The following is a 25,140-nucleotide window of genomic DNA, read 5'->3' as shown; positions in this document are numbered from 1 at the left end:
TACTTGGTTCCCTGTCACCCGCCTGGGAGACCAGGATGGAGTTTCTAGCTCCTGGTCTGGTGGTTGCAGCCATCTGGGGACATTGATCTTTTCCAGTCATTCTGAAGCCTTTCAAATCAATCTTTTTAAAAAAATTAATTTTTTTTCAGAGTTATGGGGGGACTTTCATCCACTGGTTTATTCCCCTGATGGCTGCTAGTCAGGGCTGGGCCAGTATGAAACCAAGAGCCAGGAGCTTCATCTGGGTCTCCCACGTGGGATCTAGGCATCCCAGGCATGGCAGCTTTACTTTCTACATAATGCCAGCCCCAATAAATAACTTAAAAAAAAAAAAAAAAGACTGTAAGATGCCCCCACAGTAGAAGAACAAAGTGACAGGGCTTGGTGACAAAGCTAGAGGGGTCAGGGATGGCCCCTGGCCCCAGGAGGGCTGAGGGCAAGGAATGGGAGCCAATGGCCTCTTCCAGCTCCCTGGAGCAGGATGAACGCCAGGTGCACCCCCCAGCCACTTACTGCTTCAGGTGTTGGTCAGGGTTTAGCCTTCACCACACTGCTCCTTTCCATTAGCATGACAGATAACAGATTTCTGGTGGTGGGAGTATTTCCCACTGAAGTCATTCCACTATTCGCCTCCTCCCCCCCCATTAAGTCTTCTTTTATACTAGCAGATCTCTAAGGGTTTTGGATAATTTGGCCATATGTTGAGGGCAGCTCTCAGGGCTGGCAGTGAGAGGGAGACATGCTTACTCTGGTGGAGTCCTTGGGCAAGGCACTTAGCTCCACACATTTCTTGTCTGTAGAATAATGTTAGGCCAGCACACATCTCAAGGGACTCTTGTGAGTAGCACACTGAGGGCAGTGCTGTGTCAAGTTCACGAGAGCTGTGTCGCTAATAACCTCTACGGAAATGCACCTGCCCCCACGCTAGGTGTCCTCACCAAAACCAAGAGGGCTGGGTGATCACATTCTGCCTCCTGAGCACCCCCACCCCCATGGCACTGCAGCCACCTCAACCTTAACTACGGTCAACTCTGAGGCTTTGGGTCTGGGGTTGGGCTGAACCAGGGGAGCCAGTCCAGACCTTTGGCCCCATGATGAGGCCCTACCTTCCCTGGCAAGCAAGCAGTGCCAGCCACACGATCCCGTGGCCTTGGCAGTTTCTGCTGGTCAGTCCCCAGAGGTGCCGTATCTTCACAGAGCAACTATTTAGGACCCTGTCCCCAGGTCCCTGGCAACCCAAGCATTTCACACAGCATGACAGGTGGCTATGGCCACACCATGTCGAGTCAACTCCAAGTTCCCATTCCCTCTTTGCTCTTCACCGTGCAGCTGCACCGTGAGTGATGCGAGGGAGTCCCTCCGAGCCCACACACCGAAAGACGACAGGACACACAGGAAATGACCCTTTTCTAAATCAATACAATTTCTCAAATTTATTTTTTTCTTAAAGAAGTACTTCTAATCTCTGTCAAAAGGGAGGTAAGGAAAGGTCCTCCCTCCCTTGTAAACACTGAAATACAGATCTGGGAAACCAGGATCAACACACACAAAAAGTGCATTTTACAAAATATCAACTAAAATATATTTTACATGGATTATGCTTCCATTCAAATTCTACCAGCTGCATTTTCAGGTTCGAAAAAATATTTCCACATCTAAGAGATTTCAAAAGCATGTAAGTTCTGGGCAGCAGACCCTGCCTCCTGGGAGGAGGGGCCTTGATCTCTCCTGCATGTGAGGCCGGGCTCCTGGGCAGCAAGGGCTCCGCGCTGGCTTTGCAGAGGCCCTGCTGCCACTCTGCCAATCTCCGCCCTCCCAGACTGACGCCTTCCTCCAAACAGCTTATTCAATACAGAGACCCAGTCCCTTCCCTTCAGGTCTGGGATCAGGCTCCCCAAGCACAGATTTCACCTGGGCGGCCTCCAGACTTCACCCAAGCCCAGTGACCAATCAGGAGCAACCCATCTGGGGCAGTGGGGGGGTTGACAGGACAGAGTCTGGGGGATTGCTGGGGTGCCTTCAGGATTCACCTCTGACCTCTCACTGCAGGCCCCACCAGTGCGGTCACCTCAGCCTGCTGGGTCTGTGTCCGGCCCTCCCTGGGGGAGGACCCAGTGCCCGTCTGCCCAGGCTCCTGCCCCCAGGGTGTGCACTCGTGCAAGTTCCCAGATTTGCAGGCAGGCCAGGCCCCAGCGCACAGCACTCCACGCCCCTGCCCCGCCATGCTCCTCTTTGGTACAAATAGAGAATAACCAGGTCTGGGCTAAGACAAGGGGCTGGGTCTCCTGATCTCTGGGGAGCAGCAGGAGGGGAGGAGCGGCCTCTGGGCAAGAGAAACAAACAGAAACGCAGATCCCTAGCTCCTAGAGTGAGCGGCTGCAGCTCAGCAGGTCTGTGGACTGATACAGTGTTGATTCTCGCTGGGATGTAAATTAGTGCAATCTACAAAAGACTAGGGGAAGGGGTGACAGGGCCAGGGGAGCCACAGCACTCCTTTGGTTTGATTTCCGGTGGGTGTGGCTTGAAGAATCATGTGTGAAATTCTGCAAGAGGTTTCCCAGAACCTCCAATTGTAAGGCAAGAGGAAAAATCTTCAACAAATCAGGTAGCAATTTTCCTTGCCCCTGCCCCCTACCCTCTCTCCCAGCACCCACCTGCCCTCCCAGACCTGACAAACCCCAGGTTGATCAGTGGACTCTGCTGGGTGACCTTCCTGGAGGCCAACAGGAGGCTGACAAGTGGGCCACACCCGTGACTAGGAGGGGAGGCCAGGTCAACGTGTCCCAGCACCAGTGGCTACTGCTGGGGCAAAGGAGGAAAGCCAGGCAGGAGTGCATGCTCCGGAAGCCAGCCTCTGGCCCTCTATGCCTCAAAGAATAAGCTAAGAGCTGTGCTGGAATCTGGGAGAGCCTGGTCCCAGGCTGCGGGGAAGCCGCAGGACACAGTGGGTGAGGTAAAGCTGGCTCCCACTGCCCCTTGGAGGCCCAGGGAGGCTACAGAAAGGCCTGTTGGGCCGAGTTCCTGAAGGACCTTGCCCCTCCTGCCTGGGTCTGTGCTGCTCAGGCCTAGCCAAGCAGTGGGGGAAGACTACTTCTTGGGGAGTCTCCACCCAGGGGGTCACAGACAGCTGCCCTGGGCCACGCTGAGGGCTCTGATGCTTCTTTTATACCCTGGCCTCCCATTCCCTCCCATGGGGCCCAGAACCCAAGTGGGCCCCTGCCCTCCCTCCCAAGAGAGCCACAGGCCAGGACCTCAGACCCTGTGGCCCCTTAACCAAGTGCTGTGCTTCAAGCAGTGCCCCTGCCCTGAGCCCCACATGCCCTCGGGCAGCCCCGCTGTGGGCACAAGGAGGCTACTGGGGGTTCTTGAGGATGCGGCCATGGCGGAAGTCATAGACATGGCGGCAAAGGAACACCAGTTCAGGGTCCGTGTCCTCGGGCACTGTGCGATGTGGTGGGGTGGAGTAGTCTGCAGAGGGGGGCACCAGTGCTGTCTTCCGGCTGGGGAGGCCCTCGCCTCGGCGCTTGGCCATGGCACAAAACCTGTGGGACATACCATTGGCTCTCTTTACTGCAGCCACACACGCAGGGAGACCAATTCCCTGCCCCCTCACAAAGCACAGGGATGTCCCCTCCCAACCCCCAGGGGCCTCACCTGCTCGGCCAACAGCCAGCCCTTCTCTGTCACTGGGGAGCCACACCCACCAGGGCCAGTTCTCCTAGATTTCCTCAGAGAGCAGTCCTATTGCCCCCCACCCCCACCCCCAAATCTGCTCCAAGTACTCCGCTTCAGTGGGGCAACAAGTTTTTCTTTCTTTTAACAAATCCAGATGGTAGAGGCAGGTCATAAGGAACAAAGTTCCAGATCAGGCCCAGGGGAGAATGATCCCAGGTAGCCCCCAACCAGCCATGGGGAGCGTGAGGAGGGAGGTGGGTCAGAGGGCGCAGGGCCGCACGCACCTGCAGTACTCAGCGAAGGTCAGCACGTAGCATTTCTCCTCAATGCAGGCCACGCTGTTCTGGTCCTGATGTCTCGATGCAAAGACTTCATTCTGCAAAGGCTCAAGGGGACACAGGAGGAAGTTGTTTACCGGGGCTGGAAGGCACCAAACTCTCAGGGCCAAGGCAGACTTACCCCTCGCTAGGGCTGTGCACCTGACCTGCTTCTAGTGGTCCAGGGGAGGGGGCTTCCCAAGCAACCCAGGGCGCCTCACCCACCACCCCCAGGCACACCTCCTGCATCCTACCCAGGTGTAGCCAGGTTCCCACTCCAGCCCTTGCTGCCTGCCCAGGGTGGGAGACCATGCCACCGACCAGGCCATGGGGCCAGGCATGCAGCTCTACCTTCCCTTTCCTGCTGCCAGGAGGACACATGCCCCCATTCCCGTGAACCCCACCGCAAGGGCTTCCTTTTAAGATAAAGGTTACTCCACTTGAAACTGGGGCAGTGCTGGCGAGAGGCTAAATCCCAGAGCCTTCTTCAGACTCTCTGGAGGCCACTGTGACTGTGCCCTGTCCTTCCCCACCCACACACCAGGCAGCTCACCTCATGCATGCTGGGGCTGCGGCCTCCCTGCAAGTGCTCGGGTCTGTAATACCACAGGAGGCTCATCATCAGCTCTCCTGGGGGGACAACAAATGTGGTCACGGCTACAGCTGGCAACCCTTGTCACTCAGGCAGGCAGGCAGGCAGGCCTCCCGCCCCAGAACCTCGTCCGGCCTCAACGCTTAGGCCACCTGCGTCCCTGGCCCAAGCCAAGCATTCAGCAGCCTGGGAGCTGTTAGGCATGGAGGAAGAAGGGGAAGCAGGCACTGCCAGGGGAGATGGGGAGGCAGGTGCCCAAGCCCTGGGGGCCGGCAGCCCACACTCCCCGGCTGAGAGGAAGGTACCCTCTGTGCCAGGAACACGGTGGGGTCAGACCAGGTCAAGCCCCCGTTTGAGCTCTGTGCTTTCCCCAACCTGATGAGGCAGTACCTGACTCGGGATTCTCCCAGAGGGCAGAGATCTTGGCCACGTAGGGTGTGGATGTCTTCCGAGGGCCTGATTTGAGGAGGACAGTGTCACGGACACGGATCGTCTCTCCATGCCGCTCTACTGCCTGGTAGCTCTTTCGAATGGCTGGTTCCGGCTCATCCTGGGCAAGAGACCAATGACACACGTGGGCTTGCAGGGCCACACTCAGTGAGGACGGAGAGCGAGGCACTGGCCGCACTTCCTCAGAGGGGTCACCCAACTGTGCGTGGACCTCTCTCCCCAAGCCTGGCTCTCAGGAGCAGGTGGGGAGTTCCCATAGCAGAAGAATGAGAAATGGGAATGGGATGGGAGAGTGGCCCAAGGCTTCTGGGGCTGAGCTCTGACCCCATGCTCCAGCCAGCAACCCCCCAACACGAGGTAACTGCTTACATTCTCTGACGGAGAAGACTGGGTTTGAACCCTTAAACTTCCACTGTGAGCAGCATGGCCTTGAGCAAATTATTTTATCTATTGCTTAGACTCAGTTTCCTCATCTGTAAAGCGGGGATAATTATAGGCTCTTGGGTCATATACCACATAGGGTAGTGGTTAGGATTAAAGGGATAATGCATGCCAAGTGCTTAGCTCAGTTCTGGCCTCTAAGAAGTGCTCAGTAAACTTCAGATGACATTCTTTTCATCATCCTAGACATTCCTGGATCACCAATTTTTCTGCCCATCCCAACATCCCTATACCCACATATCCATTAAACCTCCATGAAATCCTCTACTTTGAAAATCCAGCATGGAAGGAACAGGCAGGGGTGAGAGCTGAAGATACTCAGCTGGCTGCCGTGAGTCAGAGAGATGCACCCCCACCTCCCCAGGGGAGTCCAGCACAGGGGCAGCAGAGGCTTGGGGGGGGGGGGGGCTAGGCTACCATGACTGGCTTCTGGGATACAGGTGAACTGGATCCCCTTGTCATCTCAGACTAGCTGGGGCTAGGGACTCCTAGGACCCACCTGTGCCAAGTGCTGTTCCCTACTGCCACCCCCTCCCTTTCCCAATCAGCCAAGAGCTAGCACTCACCAGGACATAGACAGCCTTCTCACAGGCAGCCCCAACGGGCACCCAGCCGTTAGTGCGGCGGCGGCGGCGGCGGCGTGGACGGGGACGCTGGACACGCGGCTGCTTCGGGTGGCTGGGCCTGCGGGCAGCCTTGCTCCTTGCGGTGTGCCTGCAGCCCGAGCCTGTGCGCAGACCTGACTTGGAACCACTGGGAGGCTTGGCGCTCTGCGGGCATGCACGGGCTACTGTCTGGGGCTCCGAGGTGGGTGTCTGAAGATGGGGGACAGGCTCCGCTGCAGGTGGCACACTGGGTACCGGGCATCCCAGGAGGGGGTGGGCGGGTGAGGCTGGGTGGCCAGCTTCTGGGAGAGGAAATTCCAACTGGCCCAGGGACCTGCAGCCTTCTGGGACAAGGAGAGAGTAGGTCAGGGCAGGAAGGTCAGCAGTAACCCCTCGCCCTTTTGCCCCTACAGCCTGCCGCGGTGTTAATCCTAAGAGAGTCCCAAAGATGCCGGGAGGGCAGGTGGGGAAAGCAGCCTTATGGGGGGTTGCCAGAGAAACTGCTCAAAGCAGGCAGGGATATTTCTTGACCTTGGCAATTGGCTAGCAGACATCTGCATCTCCCCTTCCAGCGTGAAAGGAGGAGATCCAGTAGGAACAGCTCCTCTGGCTCCAACTTAAACGGCTCTAATGCTTGCACACCGCGAGAGCATGGGTTTCGGAGTCAGGTGGCCCAGAACATGAATCCTACACCTGCCCTTTAATCGCGGCGTGACCTCAGGCAAGTGACTGTGCCCCTCAGTGCAATCTAAGCAGTAGTTATGCACATCACACGGCGTCCCCGGCTGTTTTCCTTGTGAACACATGAGCTCATTTCATGCTTACAACAACCCGGTGAGGCAGGTACCATCACCCCACTCCACGGGGACGGGACGGAAACTGAGACACACAGCAGGCACTGCCGTGCCCTGTGGCCACAGGGAAAGGAAGTGGGGGAGAACATTTCACTCCGGGCAGTCTGGCTCCAGAGTCTGTGCTCAATTACATGCCACGCGGCCTCCGTACACAAAGCACTCAGAGCAGCCCGCATGGTGTTTGCTGGTGTCCCTATTGTTAGGGCAAGGGGAGGGGTCTACACTTGGGATTGGTACAAGAGAGAAGGAAAAGCCCAAGCAGCAGCCTGTTCTCATTTCTTGAAAGCTCCAACTCACACTAGAACCTGAAACAACCAGTCTGGCGAGAGCCAAGTGGTCTATAAAGTTGTTTTATAGACCCCTATGAGAAGAGGGAATGGGGGGAGGGGCAGCTCTGGGAAGGCCCAGCACTCACCACCAACCCCCCACACCCCACAGCAGGGCAGAGCTGCTGGCCAGGATGGAGCAGATCCTCTCACTCCCACCTAGGAGCCAGGTGAGGGTCCCCACTACAGGTCTAGGGTGTCTCATCAGCTGGAGTGGGAGCCTCTCACCTCAGACACCACCCTACCCATGCCAGGAAACTCTGCTTGTTCTTACTGAGGACACGCCCACCCTGTCCACACCAAGTAAGAGGATGCCAGTGTTTAAAAAAAGAAAAAAAATGGGGCCACCTCTGTGGTGAGAGGGTTAAGCTGTAACCTGCAGTGCTGGTATCCCATACGGGTGCTGGCTGGGGTCCCGGCTGCTCCACTTCCAATCCAGCTCTCTGCTATGGCCTGAGAAAGCAGCGGAGGATGGCCCAAGTTCCTGGGCCCCTACACCCATGTGGAGACCCGTAAGAAGCTCCTGGCTCCTGGCTTTGGCCTGGCCAAGCCCTGGCTGTTGCAGCCACTCAGGGAGTGAACAAATGGAGGGGACATTTTCTTTTTAACTGTCTTTCAAAAAAAAAAAAAAAAGAAAAGAAAAGAAAAAAAGATGCTGGGTCTGGGCACTGCACCTCTCAGGCCTGTACATTAAGGCGAAGCTGCCACCGGCACTACCTACCAACCTCCCTGTGAAGGCTGAGCCCAGTAGGCACGCAGAAGGTTTGGGCTTCTGCAAACTAAGGAATTCTAGCTTTCCTTGAGGAGGGCCGTAGGGTCACGGGACAACCTGGTCAAAGCCCCAATCAGTGTGTAAGCTGTGACTCAGAGTCCAGACAGGTATCTCAGCGAGGCAGGCGGCGAGGCCCTCCTGCTCTCTCGGCCACTTCGAGGCTGCCACTCCCCAGGAAATTTCCACAGGCAAGCCCTCCCTTCTCAAAGCTCTCTGGCTTGTAGTAGTGGCTAGAAACCAAGCCCCTGCCCAGAACCACAGCCCACCCTGGACGCCATGTTTCAGAGGCTCCCCATTCCCAGGAAGGCTTACCTGCTGCAAAAGGCATTTTGTAGGGGCAGCCGCCACAGGTAGTGCCAATGTGGGTGAGAGACAGGGGCAACACTCCGCAGATGCTGTAGCCGCTCATCCCTGTGTCCTCGCTGGAGCAGTAGCGAGAAGGACCCCAGGCAGGGTGCTGGAAAGGGGTGCCTGAGGGCACTGAGCCTGGGGCCAAGAGCAGCCCCTCGTTAGGGGCAGCCACTGGGGACAGCTTGCCCTCGGGGAGCATGGGGCATGCGGAGTAGCCACCACACTGCAGCCCTTCTTGGCCACAGTACAGGTAGAAGCTGCCCAGTGTGGTGAGCTCAGGCCCAGCACACAGGCCACTGTAGTCGGCAGAGTTGCCAGGCATTGGCAGCGGGGACAGCTGAGGGGCAGGAAAAGAGGGCTGATGCAGTTCCTGCTTGGGGGCAGGTGACTCCTCACCTGGGCGCCCAGGCTCCGGTTTCAGAGCTGCCTGCCCACCCATCAGCAGGGGCAGGTGTGGGCGCAGCCCCAAGGGGTTCTCCAGAGCCTTACTCAGGGGCTGGTAAGGTGGCTGGCTGGATGGCTCACGAGGAGTGGCAGTTGGCCCTGGCTCATCAGGGTGTCCCTGCCAGCCCGGTGGGCCTGCAGCCTCCCCAGAGCCAGCCCCCTGTCTGGCCTTGGGATAGTTCTTGCCATTGATCTTGGCCCACTTTGGCCTTGGCGCCTTGGGTGCCGGGAGCTCGGTCGAGCGCCCATCCGCTTCTGTGTGGGCCCGAGGTGGCCGCAGGGGCAGCTCGCGCTCCTGGCTCAGCTTCAGGAAGGCCGCTGCATTCAAGCTAGCCAGTCTCTTGGGTGCTGGGTCTCCATCTCTACGGGCACCTTCATCTGGAGCTGGCTCTGGGGACAGGTCCCGATTGCCTTCCCCAAGGTCTCCAAGCCGGGGCCGCTTCTTGGAGGAAGGCCAGGCGCCAGCGGCCCGGTCGCGGTCCCGGCTGCGCTGGGGGTCTCCCCGACTGCGGCGGGTGCCTGCCAAGCTGCCAGTGTCCTCTCGCTCCAGCAGCAGGTTATTGAGGGCCTCTGCATTGAGGGAGGCCAGGCGCCGCTTTCGGGGCTGGGCAAGGCTGGTGTCCTCGCTGGATGGGGCCGGGCTGGGGGGCTTGGGCAGGTCAGGGGGCAGCTCGTCAGCCTCGTCTGCACTCCGTGGACCAGCCACATTCTCCAGGCGGGTCAGCAGCACTTTGCAGGCCTTGGGCTTCTCAGGAACCAGTGGGCGCTTACGCAGTGGGTAGTTCTTGCGGCGCCCTGTGAGGTGCCCAGGGCTGTCAGGCATACCTGGCTCCACACCCTCTGCCCCCTGCTCCATGCTGCTGTCTTCCATCTGCAGGGGCTCCCGGCGGCCGGGGAGGCCTGAATTCAGCATGGGAAGGGACTTTCTCCGAGTGTGTGTCATGGAGTCCCTCTCACCTGCAGGACACAAGACAGGCAATGAGGAGTGCCCCTGGCCTGCCTGGGCTTCCCCAGGACCCCCCTTTAGAGTGCTAAGGTCCAGTGGAGCAGCTGAGCAGGGAACTGCTCCTCCTCTTTTAGCCCAAATAAGCCCCTGGAGAGCTCCTAGAGCAATGCAGATCCCAGGGTCAGGGACCCGAGGAGCTGGATGGAGGCACAGCTTTCTGTTTGCTCTGTGTGGTCTTCTCCTACCAGGGGGCAGCTCTGAAGACGCTGAGGCAGGCTGGGAGCCTGGGCGACAGGAGTCCCTCCATCAGTGCCTGTCATGAGCACTGCTAGATCATTACCCAGCCCTCCCCTGAATCTGGGCTTCCCAGAGAGGCTGCAGGAGGAGGAGACGGGCAGCAAGTGAAGAACCTGCCTGCTGGGCTCTGGGGCAGGCGAAGTGCAGCATCTGAGGACTCCCTACCTAGCACATGGAGCTGGATGGCCGTGCCTGGGTGTGCCTGCCGTGTGCCTGGGTTGGAGAAGACGGGAGTCTGGGAGGCCTCAGCCACCCCTCCAAGCCAAATGAATGGAGGCTCAGACTCCAGGGACGTGTAACCCAGAGTGGGGGGGAGGGCATCAGCAGGCTCCTGAGTGTGGGAAACCCAGGGCTGCACGCTGGGCCTGTGCTACAGCCCCAAAGCCCTGCCAGGCACCGAGAGTTGGGAAAAAGAACTCATCAGAGGAGAGTTAATGCAGAAGATAAAGCGGGGCTGCCCTGTTAGCCCTGCCCTGTTCCCTGGTTCTCCCTCTTTGCAGGCAGGATGCCAGGCAGGAGCAGGCAAGGAAAGTCTTAGGCAGCCCAGAGCCGCTGACCAAGGATGCCCACAACATGCATCATCATCCCCTAACTCTGCTTGGCAAAACAGGCCAACATACACCGGAGCAGGCTGGACCCAGTTCAGCGAGGCTAGAGCTGGCTGTGTGCTGGGAGCTGGCATGGCCAATGAAGAACAGCAGAGGCCGGTGGGGAGGGGCCGTTGGTGGTCAGAGACCACTGAGGGGTCCTCTTCCTACCCACTCCCCAACCCAAAGCACAGGCCTGCCAAGTAAGGTGCCAGACAACGTGCCCCCCAGCAGCACCCCTGCGACCCCTCCCCACCCAGCAAGCCCAGGCTTTTCAGCTTAACTTCCCACTGCTATTGTTATTCACACTCACTCAGCTCCAGGAGCTCGGAGCAGTCCCTGCTGGGCCAGGATTTAACCCTCAAAGTCCCAAGCCTGAGGGTTCCCATACAGTTCCTTCCAGCTGGCTCCTGTGGCCTTGGGCCAGGGCTGGGGTGGCCAGGAACCCTCTCTGAGGAGACCTGCCGCACCAGAGAGTGCTCAGAGAAACTGGCTGAGGGCAGTGTGGCCAGGGAAGCTGCAAAGGGGAGGCAGCCTGCCAGGCTCCGCTCAGGCCATGTGCGGGGACTTGCCACTGCCCAGGGCCCAGACTCCAGGCACGTCAGTCACACAGGCAAATCCATTCATTCCTGATGCACCGAGAGCTCCTAAAACCCCCGGCATCTGCTAGGCGGCCTCAGACTCTTGCCTGCTTCTAATCAGGGTGTCCACCCGTCCCGTCTGCCCAGCCTGCTTATCAGCAATGCCTCATTTCTTTCTCAAAAGCATCCCAGTGGTTTCTAACCCACAGGCCCCTTCCTGAAACCCAGAGTACCCGGGGGCTAAAGGTGCAAAGGTGGAGGGGCCAGCAGCAAGCAGCGGCCACTGCACAGCTGCACTCCCTGGGAAAGCCAGCGAGCCTCAGGCCAGCCCCCAGGGGCTGGGAGGTGGAAGATGAGTGAACAGACCAGCAGCTGAGCGGGGGCTGAAGCCCCTCAACAGGCCCCAAGTTACCAGACTGGTTGGGCCTGAGAATGGCTGGACGCCAAGGCTGAGGTCACCTGGGCTTTTGGCCTTTGAGGATGTGAACACCAAGTGCAGAGCAAGGAGGGGGCCGACAGGAAAGAGAGCGAGCCCAGGGAGCCGTGAGGCCTGGCATGGGGAGGCGCTCTCAGCGGGGGCGAAGGCTGCCCGGGATCCCGGGACGATGGCGGGAAGCAGAGGCAGAGCCTTGGCTGTACACTTGCACTTTCACAAATGTCTCGCTCTTTTACCTCCCAGTCAGCTCTCCAGTCCCTAGGAGACACCCACGGCCCCAGGGGGTGGACATTTCCAAATCAAGCCAAGAGCCTCTGTGAACCTCTCTTGAATCTTCCAAATCCCCTGTCACCTGCTAAAAACGCCCGAGGCCTTCAGAGCACAGGACAAACAACTCCCAGCTCTCACGTAGTGTCAGGCAGTGACGTGGTCGCTCACTACTCCCGGCCTGAGGAGAGGCCGGGTCCCTGCTGCCTCCCCCTGCTGCACACCAACCTGAGCAGAGCATGTGTGAGTCATGCTTTGAAGCGCGTGTGGGAACTCTGGCCGCGGAGGTTCCCTGGGGTGGGGCCGGGTGGGGGAGGGGGGCAGCGGGTCGGCTGGAGGAGAAAGAGCCCAGGGAAGCAGCGGCTTGGTACTACCCCAGCCGTGCCGATCCTCCTGCAGTACGGACACCCTCCCACCTGCACACTGGCTCAACCAGGAACTGTCTGCCACTGCCAAGGGACAAGGCGTGCTGGCTTCTCGCAGCACCACCCTCCTCTCTGGGAAGCAGTGTCCTCCTGGGCAGGTAGTCCAGGCCCCCTGAGGAGAAGCTTCCTAGGAGGGACTCCCCAGGGCAGGTTACCTCTCACCTGGACAGTGTCAGACAAACTCCCACTGGGGAAAACCAGTCTGACTGTCCCCAGCCCTGACTAGCTGGCATGAAACACTCTGGCTGCTGGGCCTGTGGGCAAAAGACCCGGAGAGCCATGGGTCGAACCCAAAACCCCGAAAATACACTCCAGAGTTGGCAAACAGGCCTCCACCCCAGGGGCAAATCTCCAGGTTGAGGGGGACATCGGGCCAGGTGAAGAGTCCTGGCCCTGGGCTGGGAGAAGCCAGCTGTCTCCCAGGGGCAAAAGGGAAGGGTGCCCTGTCATTTGCCCTCCAGCTACAACGGCACAGTACACATGTACCCCCAACCCCCAGCTGGGCAGAGGTCACCCAAGGTGCTGTGCACCCAGCTGAAGGCTCAAGCAAGAGAGGTCAGAGCCTGGAGGGCCGTGGGCAACAGGCACTGAAGGCCAGTGGGGGCAGGGGCCTGATGGGCAAGTCACAGCACAGATCACTCCTGAGAACGGAGGCCGCCTCCGGGGGTGGGGGGGAGGAGGCCCTCAGCGTAGCCACTGCCCACATCCCCCACCTTGCTGGGCCTTTTCAGAATCCTCCATTCCCCACTGCACTTTAAATTTTGCTTTTCTGGTTTATTTTTAGTGGGAGCAGTGTAGGGGGGTGTCTCAGGAAAGGGTAGAGCAGGCAGTTACCTGGGTGAGGGCCAGGAGGAGTATGACCCCAAGTCACCTCCCTCCAGTTATAGCTAAAGCCACACAACTGAAGCAGGGTTAAGCACGGCCTTCCTCTTGGGATAACCGCCCCTCCCCTGCAAGCAGTAACACTTCTCAGGAGCACTGAGTTTTTGGAAACTTCTGGCAGAGAAGGGGCAAGAGCACAAGGCAAGCTCCCTTTCTCCCTTTTAGGCAAATGTGTTGATGTTACCTCTTAGAGAAACAGAGGGGTGACAAAGCAGGTAGACATGGCTGTCTTCCGAACTGAACCCCGGGACGCCTGTGCTGGCCCTGTCCCCACGGAGCAGCTTGCTAAACTCCTCCTCTAAAACAGCTGTGCCAAAACCCTTCCTTCCGCACGGCAGCGGGACGACAGCCCCGTGCAGGAGCCTGGCACAGAGCAGGAACCGGGCAGGCCAAAGGCCCTCCTGCCTCCAGACAGGGCCGGCAGCCTTTCCACACACAGGAGCCCAGGGCAGCAGGGCTGGGAAACCAGCTTGCTCCTGCCGCCGCCCAGGGAACCACACCCCAACTCGCCTCTGCTACTACTCCACCGACCAGTCCCTAAGCATCCAGCCCAAAGACAGATGACCGTGCAGCTCTTGGGGGACAGGGGGAATTGAGGAGGGCTAAGCCTGAAACACAGCAAGAGGACAGGAGCAGAAACTGTATCCCAACAGACCCCAACAGCAGCTCTGGGCTGTCAAAAAAAACCACACAGCTCTACAGCAAGGCCAAGTTCCTCAGATGCCAAGGGAAGGGCTAGCCCTGGGCGCTGGGGTCAGGAGCACCGCACGTGTTCCACCTGCTCCCGCCACCTCACTGAGGCTTCAGTGCAGGCCTCCACCACGAGGTCAAGTCTCAGCGCCAACCCCAGGAGAGACAGCCCTGCCTCCTGATGCCCAGGCAGCCCTCCGTGCTGCAGGCACTCACTTCACCTGCAGCCAGGCTGGGACCCTTGAAGCACCAGGGCACGAAGCAGGCACTATACCAACCGACAGAAGATCATGCTCTCTCCCTCTCTCTGTAACTCTTTCAAATAACTAAATCTTTAAAAGAAAGAGAGGAAGAAAGGAAGAAAGGAAGAAAGAGAGAGAAAGTAAGAAAGTAAGTTAGTTTACCTTGACAAATTAGAAGGTATTCACGTGTAGGATAAAATTAAGGCTTTTTTCTTAAAGGCATGTGTTCCTGCTTTCGGCCACCTGCCTTCCCCTAGCTTCTTCCTAGCACACCTGCGCACAAGAGACATGCCCGTATCTGCAGGTACTGACCCCTGCTAAGCCAGAGCACTCGCTGCTCATTCCCCCAAGCACATGGAATTTCTTGTGACCTTACCAAGTCTGTCATTGTTTGCTGGCCCCCTGCCAGGGTCCCACATGTTAAAAATGAGACCCACAAGGGGCTGGAAGCCACTTTGTGCCAGGGCTGCTAATCCTAAGTGGGCTTTATCGAGGGCTTGAACTCTGAGCCTTGGTTTCCTTGTCTACACAATAAAGTAGCTGTGAAGTTTAAGTTAATTAAGAATGTGTGCAAAGTGTCTAACAGAGCTTCTGGTATACACCAGGTGCACAATACAAGCTCATTCTTTTTCCTTTTCCCCTATATGTACCAGGCTAAGTGCTAGGGACACACAGGAAAGACTAAGAACCTGGAGCGCAGTCGGGCAGCAGATAGACAAGACAGCGTGTTAGGAGCCGGGAGGCAGTGCTGGGCTTTGCTGGGAGCTCCTGCTCCAAGGCAGCTCCTCAAAGGGCACACGCGTGAGCTGAGCCTCCATTCACAGCTTACTGAAGGGCCTATTTCGTGCCAGGTGCACTGTGGAAACAAAGGCCCAAGAGGGAGGGCAGCACAGATTCATTTTGTAACACTGGGATGCAGAAGGGGCAACAGACAAAAGCTGCAATCTTGAGGCAGGAGACAAATACGCAACTTTCCCCAGACTCACCCATTTTGGCTACACCAGGGAGTCCTCCAAGCTGAAGGGCATGGAAGCTCCAGGCTATAGCTCCCTCAGGCCCTCCCACCTGGGTGCCACATTGCCCTGGCTGGGCCAGAAGCAAGCCTGCACCAAGAAACCAATTTAGTCTGGGCAGTTATCAATGTGGGGAAAATAAAACAGAAATGGGGCCTGGGCACCCAAAGCTCAGAGCAACAGGCCCTGAGCAGAGCCAGGGAGAAACCTTGTGCAATGGATGCATCATCCCTCAAAAAATGTCTATAGCTCACCAGCCAGCTCTGGGCACCCATTTAGAGGCACCAAAGGATCCGTGTTGGTTCAACCAGCAGGACAACCCAGGAGCCAGTGACAGATTTCCAAGATGGCTTTCCAAGCCTGGAAGCACCACCTCCAGCCACGTCCAGGCGGGAGCTCTGCCCCCAGCCTCCCTACTAAAGGGAGTGAGACAGCCCCAAAGAACAAGATCCAAGACCAGGCATTCCCAGCACTCTGCCGGCAGGAGGATCACAAGGGGAACCCATCAGGAAACACCCCGTCCCTGTCCCCACCTCTCTCACCTACATAACCTACTCTGCCACCCCAAACAGGATGCAAGCTCTATGGGGACAGGTGGGCTCTGCTGTCCTTACCACCACATCCCACCCCCAGGCCCCCAGGGCTCACCACAGCTTGTTGAATGAATAAAGATCTGGTTTTCCACAAGTCCCCTCCCCACGTAACACTTCTACACTAGAGGCTAACGGCCCCACTGGTCCTCTCTGCTGACAACCAAAGTCCAGTGGGGTTAGGGGACGGGTCTCTCTACAGCACGTATGCTGCCACCCTCTCCCTTCTCTCTCTTAATCTGCCCGGCTACCTTGGAAAAACGTTCCACTGGCTACCTGCAAACCAGCAAGCCTGCGAGTGCAGTACAAGGCACAAGGCATGCGAAGAAGCCACAGATATTAACGTGAAATCAGAGGCAGCCCTCCTGGTCTCCAAGTCCCCTAAGTGTGTGGAGCAGGGAGTTCTGCATTCGCCAGGGGCTTCTGCTCTACCTGTGGCCAGAGTCTGCCAAGCACTCCCCGCGCACATCACACTCCCCATCTTGCTATCCTCAGAGCAGCCCTATGCCGGGGTTGTTACCACCTCATCCCACAGAGCAAACAGGAACAAAGAGCCAAAAGAACAAGCTACATTGGCCTGTGTGGGAGGGTGGACAGAGGCGGGTGTCCAGGTCTCAAAGCCCACGCTGGCGCTGCACCACACTGCCTCTGTCTAGGGCATCTGGGCAGGCTGCTGGGTCACGAAGCAGCAGTTGCGACAATGTGCACATCTGATCGTCCGCATTACTGGCATCACATCACATTACCAGTTTTCCTGAATTTTCACCACACAGGAACTAAAAATGTACTCCCATTAAACGGCATCTGTGGTTGACCAGGGAACATAATCATTTTTCTAAGATCTTTATTCACTTTTATTTTATTTGAAAGGCACAGAGACAGGGAATATGAGAATGACAGAAATGGAGAAGGGGCTGGCATTATGGCACAGAGGGTTAAGCCCATATCTGTGAGGCTGGCATCCCCTTTGGGCATCAATTCAAGTACAATCCAGCTCCCTGCTAATGCACCTGGAAAAAGCAGCGGAAGTTGGCAGACCTGGGTGGAGTTCCAGGTAAGTCATTAGAGTCATCTGGGGAGTGAACCCACAGATGGTAGCTCTCTCTCTTTCTCTGTCACTGCCTTTCAAATAAATAAATCTAAAAGAAAAGAAATAAAATGAAGAGAAAGAGAGTGAGAAGGTGAGCATGTGTGTTCCCATCTGTTGGTTCACTCCCCAAATGCCCACCATAGGCACAGCTAGGCTAGGCCAAAGCCAGGAGTCTATAACTCCATCTGGGTCTTCCTCATGGGAGGCAGGGCCCAAGTATGTGAGCCAACATCTGCTGCCTCCCAGGCACATATTAATATGAAGCTGGCATCAGAAAAGGAGCGGAGACTTGAACCAGGCACTCTGATATGGGATGCAGCTGTCTCAACTGCCAACTTAACCAATGCACCAATTAGCTGCCCTTGTAAACAGCATTTGAAAATCTGTTTCTGGGGCCAGCACTGTTGCACAGTGGGTGAAGCCACCACCTGCAGGGCTGGCATCCTATACAGGTGCTGGTTCATGTCCCAGCTACTCCACTTCCAGTCCAGCTCCCTGCTAATGCGCCTGGGAAGGCAGCAGAAGGTGGCCCAAGTGCTCCGGCCTCTGCACCCATGTGGGAGTCCAGGATGAGGCTCCTGGCTTTGGATCAGCCTAGCTCTGGCCATTGCAGCCACCTGGATTTTCCAGCGCATGGAAGGTCTCTCAGTAAACTTTGCTTTTCAAATAAATAAATAATTCTTTAAAAAAAAATTTCTACAGAAAACTTTGTTCAAAGTTCCTCCAAAAATTCTTACATGCACTTCTGAAACAACCCTATCTTCTATCCCGGAAAGGAGTGAAGGCTTCAAAGCCGTATGGCCTGGTTTTACAGTAAAACCTGGAAAAGGAAGCTACAAACGTACCCCCTCCCAGCCCTCTACACACACTCCACAGCACTCAGGTGAAAGCCCCTCCCCCCAGCCTGACTGCCAGAGACTGAAAATTGGTCCGGGGTTACAAACAGCCATATTAATATGCAAAGGCCTCCTTTCTTTGGGACAAATGAACCCAAGTGTTTTATCTGAAGACCATCTCATGTAGAATTCCTCTCTACTTCCTGTCCAAATTGTGGGAGCAGGAGACACCTCTCCTGACCAAGGGGGAAACTAGAACAACACCCTTCTTTCTGGTGTGCTTGTCAGGCGCCCCTATCAGCCAGCAGCACCCTAACAAGACCTTTAGCATTATTTCTACCCAGATCTGCTAAATACCAAGATTCACCTTGAAACCACCTGGCCCCACAGGAGTGAGATTAACACACTGAATTATCCCCAAACGTTTCACAGACAGGTAGCTACAGTTAGAGAAAGGTCCAGGTGTGGGCCACCCCTTCCTTTGTGGGTAGGAAAACTGAAAAAGCAGCATCAGTGAAGGCTGGAATCCCAAAAAAGGCACTGGGGACAAAATCAAAGTAGGAGCACTGAACACGGCTGTAGGTGAGGCCCCGGGCTCACAAGCAAGGCCGAAAGATGCCCCAGAGGTCAATGCCATTTCTCCTCTCCAAGCCCTCCAGAAAAAAGATTGGGACCCAAGTTCTTGGCTAGTCCCCAATACTCTTAACTAAGAAAATCTCTTGTCGCTTTCTCACCCAGGTAACGTGGCCGGGCTCCAGCTCACAGAGCGAGATGGAGACAAACGCAGTGTCTAAGAGACAGCGCTGGGTTTGTGTGTGGCAGACCCTGAGTTGGGTTAACAGTCATCTTTGCAGGGGTTTCCCCAAGGACACACAGAGTCCCAGAGGTGACAGCAGCCTGAGGCCTGCTCACCAAAGCCACTCTGGTTCCCAGTTTGTAGACCAAGTGCCCTGGGGCAGGACACCAGGGGCTGGGCAGCTGCTCCCTGGGAAGGGGGGTGCCTGGCCCTAGCAGGCGTCCGCAGCCTCACTGCTGGGCTTCTTCCTCCTCCTTTTTAGCCTTTTTACTGCTCATTAGTGGCAGTACCAGGAGGTGGGCAGGGGAAACATAAAGGAGCTGAAATTCAAACCAGTCCATTTTACTCCAGTTAGGTGCCTCCCATAAAACCAGGCAGGATTTCATCATCCAGGACCTCCCCAGGCCCTGTCCTATGCAGCCTGAGGGGACCCCAGCCGCCAGCCGCAGGGGGCCTATGCGTCTCATCATCAGGAGCCATCAAGTCAAGGCTGGGAGGCCTGCAGAGCGGGAGGTGCTGAGGCTCGTCTTCGTGCTCTTCTGGTCCCTGTAAAGTCCCCAGCACAATGGCAAGTTCACAAAGGAAGTGAGCCTTGCCAGACTGTGCTAGCAAATTCCCATAAATACTTGGGCTGGGGTAGTACTGCATATGTAAAATGCTGCCCCATTGAGAGATGCTGCTTTATTTACATTCTTCACAACCCATTCATAAAAAGGAGGCCCTTTAATGTCGGGGCTGTTCGTATAATGCTCCATAAACTCCAGCAGCTTGGCTGCGGCCTTAGTTCCACACACCCTACTTCTCGATTCCAGAGGTTGGTTTTTCCTTAAGGTTCGTTCCCTTCCTTAATGATTCACCTTGTGACTGGGCTCTGAGGCCAGATGTTGCCAGAGCAAGGCCAAGAGGAGTGAGAACAGATAAAATGAAAACACACAAATCCTCCTTGACGCTGGGACAGAGAAGTGGGGAAGAATGAAAAGAAATCACCGGCAACTCCCCACGGAACTCCCAAAGCGAAGCAGGCAAGCCAAGGAGGCTCAGACCCTTCCAGGTTTACCGAAGCTTCCTTAGCGGACGTCAAATGTTCCCAGCCTTACACCGCGACACAGCGGAGGGTGTGAGGGCACCTGTTTTAACCCAACAGGAAAAGACAGGTTTTTAATGTGCACTGCGGATGAATACAAGGGCAGGAGCTGCTGGCTCTGGAGGGCCATGGTTTTCTCCGGGTGAGGAAACTCAGGCAATCCTCAGGAAGAGAGGGAGCCTGCGTTTTAGGACACACAACGGAAGCAGCCTGAGCAGCCCAGGAGGCGCATTCTGAGGTAGCTTTCCTCCAGCTACTGAAGAAGAGTAGTAGGGATTTTTTTTTTAATTGACGGGGGAGCGGTCTGCATTGCCATGGCAACTGTGAGGGGTGGCCTTCCCGCTTGGAAGTGAAATGCTGGTCCATTAATCATCAAACTGGGGCACAAAAGGGAGGTTTGGGGGGAAAGGGAACGGATGCAGAGTCTACCTTCTCCCTGTCTGGAGGCAAACCAGTTACCAATCGATTGTACCACTTCCACCACGATCCAGGGTTGGAAGTTCCAGAAGATCCAAGCTTTCCTGACAGCGCTCGCGTGGGGCTGAGGGAGCCTCCCTGTCAGCCATGCCCCTGTAAGGACCTCCTCCAAAACCAGAAAGTCCAGTTCAAGGGCTAAACCCAGAAGGACTTTTCTGTTCCCAGAGTCATGTCTTCTCCCTCATTTACACCCGGATTGGGAAGAGATAAAACATATGGATTCATTTAGCATGGACAACAAGGAAAATTGCATAAGAACAGCAAGGCCCCGTAGAGAGGATGGTCTACTGGGGTGACCGGAAATCAGGATTACAGCCCTTTTCCCATTTGTGCTTACACGGTGTCACGTGAGCAATCCACAGGACAGACTCTTCAGCAGAAGTTCAGAAGCAGCAGCTACCGTCCCATGTGGGAGCACTCCAGACATGCCTCATGCATGCGCCTCTCAGACAAGGTGGGACACCCCCAAGGACCTCCTCCTGAGTGTTTCTGGAGAAGCCCCCCCAACAAGAGTTTCCCTCAGTGACCAGCAGCATTTATTCATTCAGTAGAAACGACTGTGCACAGGACTACAGGAGAACACTGGAACAGTCAACACTCCCATTGTCCCTGTCCCTAAGAAACTTCCAACATGCAAAACCACTCAAGACGCCACATTAGAAGATTCGGGGCCACAGGCTCGGAGGCAGACGACTGCGCGAGCCCGAGCGGCGGCAAGACCACAAGTGGGATTCGAGTGGGAGGAGAGGAGGGGTCGGCGGGGAGTGGCAGGAGCAAAGATGCTGCCAGAACAGGCATGGCACTGCCAGGGAAGAGCCCAGGGAAGCCACTGCAAGTCTGCTGGTGGGGGAGTGACCCAGGAAGAACGGTTGATAAGCCAGGAGGGAGGAGGGAGGAGGAGGCTGTGATGACTGGCTCCTAACACCGGGCCAGAAAGGAGGACAGCAAAGTAGCCGGAAAGCCTCTCCACTAGCTACATTCTCCAGAGCAAACCCACCCACGAGAGGCTGGCTCTGGCTGGCCAGGTAAGGGCCCCGGCAGGGAGGGCAATGGTATTTTGGCAACTCCTCTCTTATTCCCACAGCCAGACCAGGGCACCCCTTTCTGAGTGCCACCAGAACAAGCCACATACCATGTAGCCCTCCAGAAGGCTTGAAGCCCTTGAGATCCTTCGTTGTTCTTTGGGTTGTAGACACACAATCAGATTCTCTCAGAACCACTGTCTGCACGAGAAAACACCTTCCCTTCCTACAAGCCTCAACCCCACCCAGGCTGGGGTCGACACCTCCTGGGGAGGAGGGTGGGTGGCCGTGAATTGACTCCATGCTCACAAACCCCTTGTGGCAAGGTTGCCAGGCAGGACTGAAGCCACCCAGAGTTGAGGGCAGCTCCTAACCAACCCTACCTAAGGTGGGGCTTGAGCCCAGAGTCCGCCCCAGTGCACATTCCGAACAGCTAAGCATCCCTGTCTCTGTGACCCTGTCTTCCTTCAGATGTGGGACCACAGGTGCTCTACAAGCGTGTTTACAAAGGAGGAAACAGGTCAGAGGCGCTCACAGCTTAAGCCTGGGGCTCCCCAGTATCCTCCAGCTGAATGAAGCAGGTGGTGTCACTCCAAGACACGGGCTTCCTCTGGGGCCCATTTATCCCTACTGTGAAGACCCAAGGGTGAGGAGCGTGGGGAAGAACATCTCAGGTGGCACCAAAAAAGGGGCAAAACCTTTCAAATTTAATCGTGAAATTCCCCCCTGGATTTATAAACTTGGCTCCTCATTTCCCATGTGGGTGCCTTCTTGCCTAAAGAAAAGTGCTAAAGGATGGAGTGCAGGGGTTGCTGGAGCAGCTGCAGGGGGTGGCTGCCAGTCCCAGCTCAAGCAGTCTTCTGCCCTCTTGAATTATCCACAATGGGTGACTAGGAGATGTCCCGGATGGGGTTAAACCTCTGCCCACAGGCGCCTCTGTTTGCTGAAAACCCTCACTGGGGCAGGCGCAACGCGGGTCACCGGACTGTCACCTCGAGGAGAGCCCAGTCACTGGGTCCGCCACCGGCCAGAGCGCTTGGCACGCGCACCGCCCCTGCCCCTCCGCCCTGGCCGAGCCGACCCCACTCTGCCCAGAGCCTCGAGGCCATCGTCGGCAGGAGCGCTGAGCCAGTGCCGCAGCTCCTCCCGGCGGGCGCCCTGGCCCCCGCAGTCCCCGGGGCAGAGTCCGGCCTCGTCGCCCGCCCCGCGGGGTGGGTGCCTCGGACCCGCTCCCCTCCCCGACGCCACCACCTGCGCCCGCTCGGGCGCCGCCTTTGTCCGGCGCTTCACTGCGGAGAGGGCCCCTCGGGCCGACCTGACCCGGCCCCCGGCCCAGGAGGAGACGAGGCGACGCGGGCAGTGCAGCACCAGGCCCGGCCGCAAGCACGGGGTCCTGCTGTCACTTGGAGGCGGTCTGACAACTTCGATCCCCCCCGCCCCACCTCGGACTCGGCCGCCGCCCCGCACCGTCCCCGCCGGGCCTCCCGCGGCCCACACTCGCTTTTCGAACCGGTCCCCTTCCGTCTTCGGCGCCTCCCTTCCTCCTGGCCCGATCGGATCTGGTCTACACTACCGCCCCCCCGCCCGGTACGACCCCCATCCCCTGCCCCCGCCCCCCCACCCAGCAATAACAGGTCAGCTCCCAGCGCGGGAGGGCGCCCCCCACCCCGAGCGGGCGATCCCGCGGCGCCGCCCCCGGCCGCGGCCCCTTGCCTCGGGGACCGCGATGGGGGAGGGGGCGCGGCGGGGGCCTCGCCGCCCGCGCACTCGCAGGCGAGCCGGCTCCGCCGCGGCGAGGAAACGACCGGCGTCCTCCCGCCCTCCGCAGCCCGGGACGCCCGCGCCGCCGCCGCCCGGCCGACCTGCCACCCTGCGGCCGCCACCCACCCCGCCCCCGGCCTGCGGGGCGGGCGGCCCCTGGGGGCTGTCACCTCGAGGCGCGCCGCGCTCCCCGATGGCGGGACCGCGGCGCCGGACCCGGGGGAAGGAGGCGGCGCGAGCGGGCGGGCGGGCGGCCGCACCTGCTTCGCGTCGTCCGTCCGTCCGTCCCTTCCCGGGCTGGCGGGGGCGGCGGCGCGGCGCGCTCGGCGGGGCGCGCTGACGGGCGGCCGGTCCTCTCTCCTTCCCTCGTCCGCCTTCACCGCTCGCTCCCGCCCGCCTGCCCCTTCCCCCTCCTCGACCCCAGCCCCTCGCTCACCGGGACAAGCGGCGCGGACGGCTCGGCTCTGGGCGCCCGCAGGCCCCGGCCGGGCTGGAATCCGGCGGCTGGAACCCCCCGGGGGCGCTCAATTCCCGGGCTCCACGCTGCTGCGTCAGCGCCTCCTCCTGGGGGCCGGGGCCGGGCGGGCGGAGCGGGGGCCGCGGCCGGGCGGGGCCGTCGGGGGGGCGGGCGCGCCTGGCCGGGGCGGGCGGGCGGCGGGGGCCGGACGGGCGGGGCAGGCGGCCGGACGGGCGGGCGGCGGGGGCCGGGCTCCGGGATCCGCTACGCCGCTCGCGGTTCCCCCACAAACTCCCCGAGAGCGGAGCCTCCGCCGCCCTCCTTCCTGCTTCCTCGTCCCCAGCCAATCAGCAGCGCGCCCCTCGGCCAGCTCCGCCAATCAGCCGCCCCGCCCTGCGCTGGCCCCGCCAGCCAATCCGGCCCTCGGCTCCCCCTCCCGATCTCCGACCAATCAGAGCCGTGGGTCGGTCGTCCCAACGCAGGGGGCAGCACGAGGCGGCCGGGGGAGGCGGTGCGGGGAGTGGTGGGGCCTGGGGGGAGGGGTACGGTGCCAAGGGTGGTGGCGGGGGGTGATTTTCTTCGCCGGCTTCTTGGATTTTCTCTATGTCTGCAGCGCCTGAGCCCGTATCCCATGGTGACCCGACCCTGGAGCCCCAATCTCGCAGCTGCTACACTCCCCCCTCCCCGGAGAAATCTTATCTCGCCCCCGCCCTGGCCGTCACCCCTCCACATCTCCTTTACCCCCGTAGCCTTCTCCGCGAGCACCACTGGAGAGGACTGCGGGCCGAGGGACACCCCACCCTCGCCAGAGGCTGCTGCCCCCAGGGCAAAGCTGCGGGAAGACCGGGCGAGAATCACCCCCTTTCCTGCAGAAAGGGCCCCAGACTCCCACGAAAGGGCCCCGACTGCTGAGAAGCCCCTCCCGCCCTTGCCTCATCTCTCCGACTTCCCAGTCTGCCACGTCTCCTTTCCAGCAAGGTCGGTCCTGGCTCGGTAACCCCTCACCCGCATCTCTTTCCTCTCTCTGCCCTTCACCTACCACCCCCAACCCCAGCGCCTAATTCACCCTCTCCAGAAGCTGAGTGTGGAACCCTCATCCATTTCCAGCTGACAGCAGAGGCTGGGCTGGGAGTCCTTGACACCCACACACCCTCTCCCACCACCGCGGGGAACATCCGAGCTCTCGAGGGCTGGGGGAAGGGGGCGGGCAGCATGACAGGCGTGGCTGGACGCCCTCCCTCGCGTCCCCAAGCCAGGATGGGACCAAGTGCAGACACTTACCTGGCTTCCCTCTAGTCACCGAGTGCTGTGACTCTGTCTCTCACACCCACAGACGTGCCTTTCCAAGCCCGAGCACGCTCGCGAGGTCAGCGGGGTGGGTGGGCACAGCAGGCTGAGGTCACACCGAGGAGTGGGAGGTCCCTATGAGGTGCGGGAAGAAACCGCCTTGAACGCCTTGGAACGCCAGAGCCCGCCTAGAACTTCACTTTCAACAAGCCCTGGATGTGCACACAGTAGGGGCTTGAGATATGCTGAGTCCAACCCTGAACAAAGCCTCATTCCCAATTCGCAGAGGAGGGGGGTGGAGGGCGGGGAGGAGGGGCGCTTCGGGAGGTAAAAGGAGCAGCAGCAGAAAGGGCAGCATCAAGTCTCCGGGCTGTTCCCAGTGCCTGGGGAGGGGCTGGGCCCAGGGTCAGTGCCCTACGTGCTGAGGCTGCCTGGGTAAGCCAGCAAAGACCAGCCTGGGCGTGCGGCTGGGGAGCTTCTCCTGCCCCTCCACACAGTGCTCAGCCTGCTCTTGGGACTCAAGCACCCACCTGGGAAGCCTTCAGTC

General features: G+C 58.6%; 1 protein-coding gene across 5 annotated transcripts; it reads right to left on the bottom strand.

Moving 5' to 3' along the window:
- Positions 1-1,399: 1,399 nt before the first annotated feature.
- BAHD1 (bromo adjacent homology domain containing 1) lies at positions 1,400-24,733 on the bottom strand. 5 transcript variants are annotated; one of them, XM_017348141.3, is made up of 7 exons: positions 24,588-24,733; positions 8,345-9,784; positions 6,042-6,424; positions 4,975-5,134; positions 4,546-4,622; positions 3,960-4,060; positions 1,400-3,542 (listed from the first exon to the last, which is right to left on the bottom strand). In XM_017348141.3, the coding sequence occupies exons 2-7, from the start codon at positions 9,768-9,770 to the stop codon at positions 3,353-3,355; spliced, it is 2,337 nt and encodes a 778-aa protein (XP_017203630.1). In that variant the 5' UTR covers positions 9,771-9,784; positions 24,588-24,733; the 3' UTR covers positions 1,400-3,352. The 5 variants fall into 5 exon arrangements, with proteins under 5 accessions (XP_017203630.1, XP_051678469.1, XP_051678468.1 ...); XM_051822509.2 differs by lacking the exon at positions 24,588-24,733 and adding an exon at positions 23,286-23,653 and having other exon boundaries at positions 3,960-4,051; XM_051822508.2 differs by lacking the exon at positions 24,588-24,733 and adding an exon at positions 23,286-23,652 and having other exon boundaries at positions 6,042-6,421.
- Positions 24,734-25,140: the final 407 nt, after the last annotated feature.

This window comes from Oryctolagus cuniculus, chromosome 12 (assembly GCF_964237555.1).
Source record: "Oryctolagus cuniculus chromosome 12, mOryCun1.1, whole genome shotgun sequence".
Classification (NCBI taxonomy): Eukaryota; Metazoa; Chordata; class Mammalia; order Lagomorpha; family Leporidae; genus Oryctolagus; species Oryctolagus cuniculus.
This window is presented reverse-complemented; position numbering and strand designations above follow the sequence as displayed.

What these genes read in the sequence shown, in the direction of transcription:
- BAHD1 (XM_017348141.3), bottom strand. Translation starts at nt 9,770, where the DNA reads ATGACACACACTCGGAGAAAGTCCCTTCCCATGCTGAATTCAGGCCTC. An exon ending in GCAGCCCCAGCATGCATGAG is followed by an intron (nt 4,061 to 4,545) that starts GTGAGCTGCCTG and finishes TGTCCCCTTGAG; the next exon opens with CCTTTGCAGAATGAAGTCTT. An exon ending in ACCTTCGCTGAGTACTGCAG is followed by an intron (nt 3,543 to 3,959) that starts GTGCGTGCGGCC and finishes TATGTCCCACAG; the next exon opens with GTTTTGTGCCATGGCCAAGC.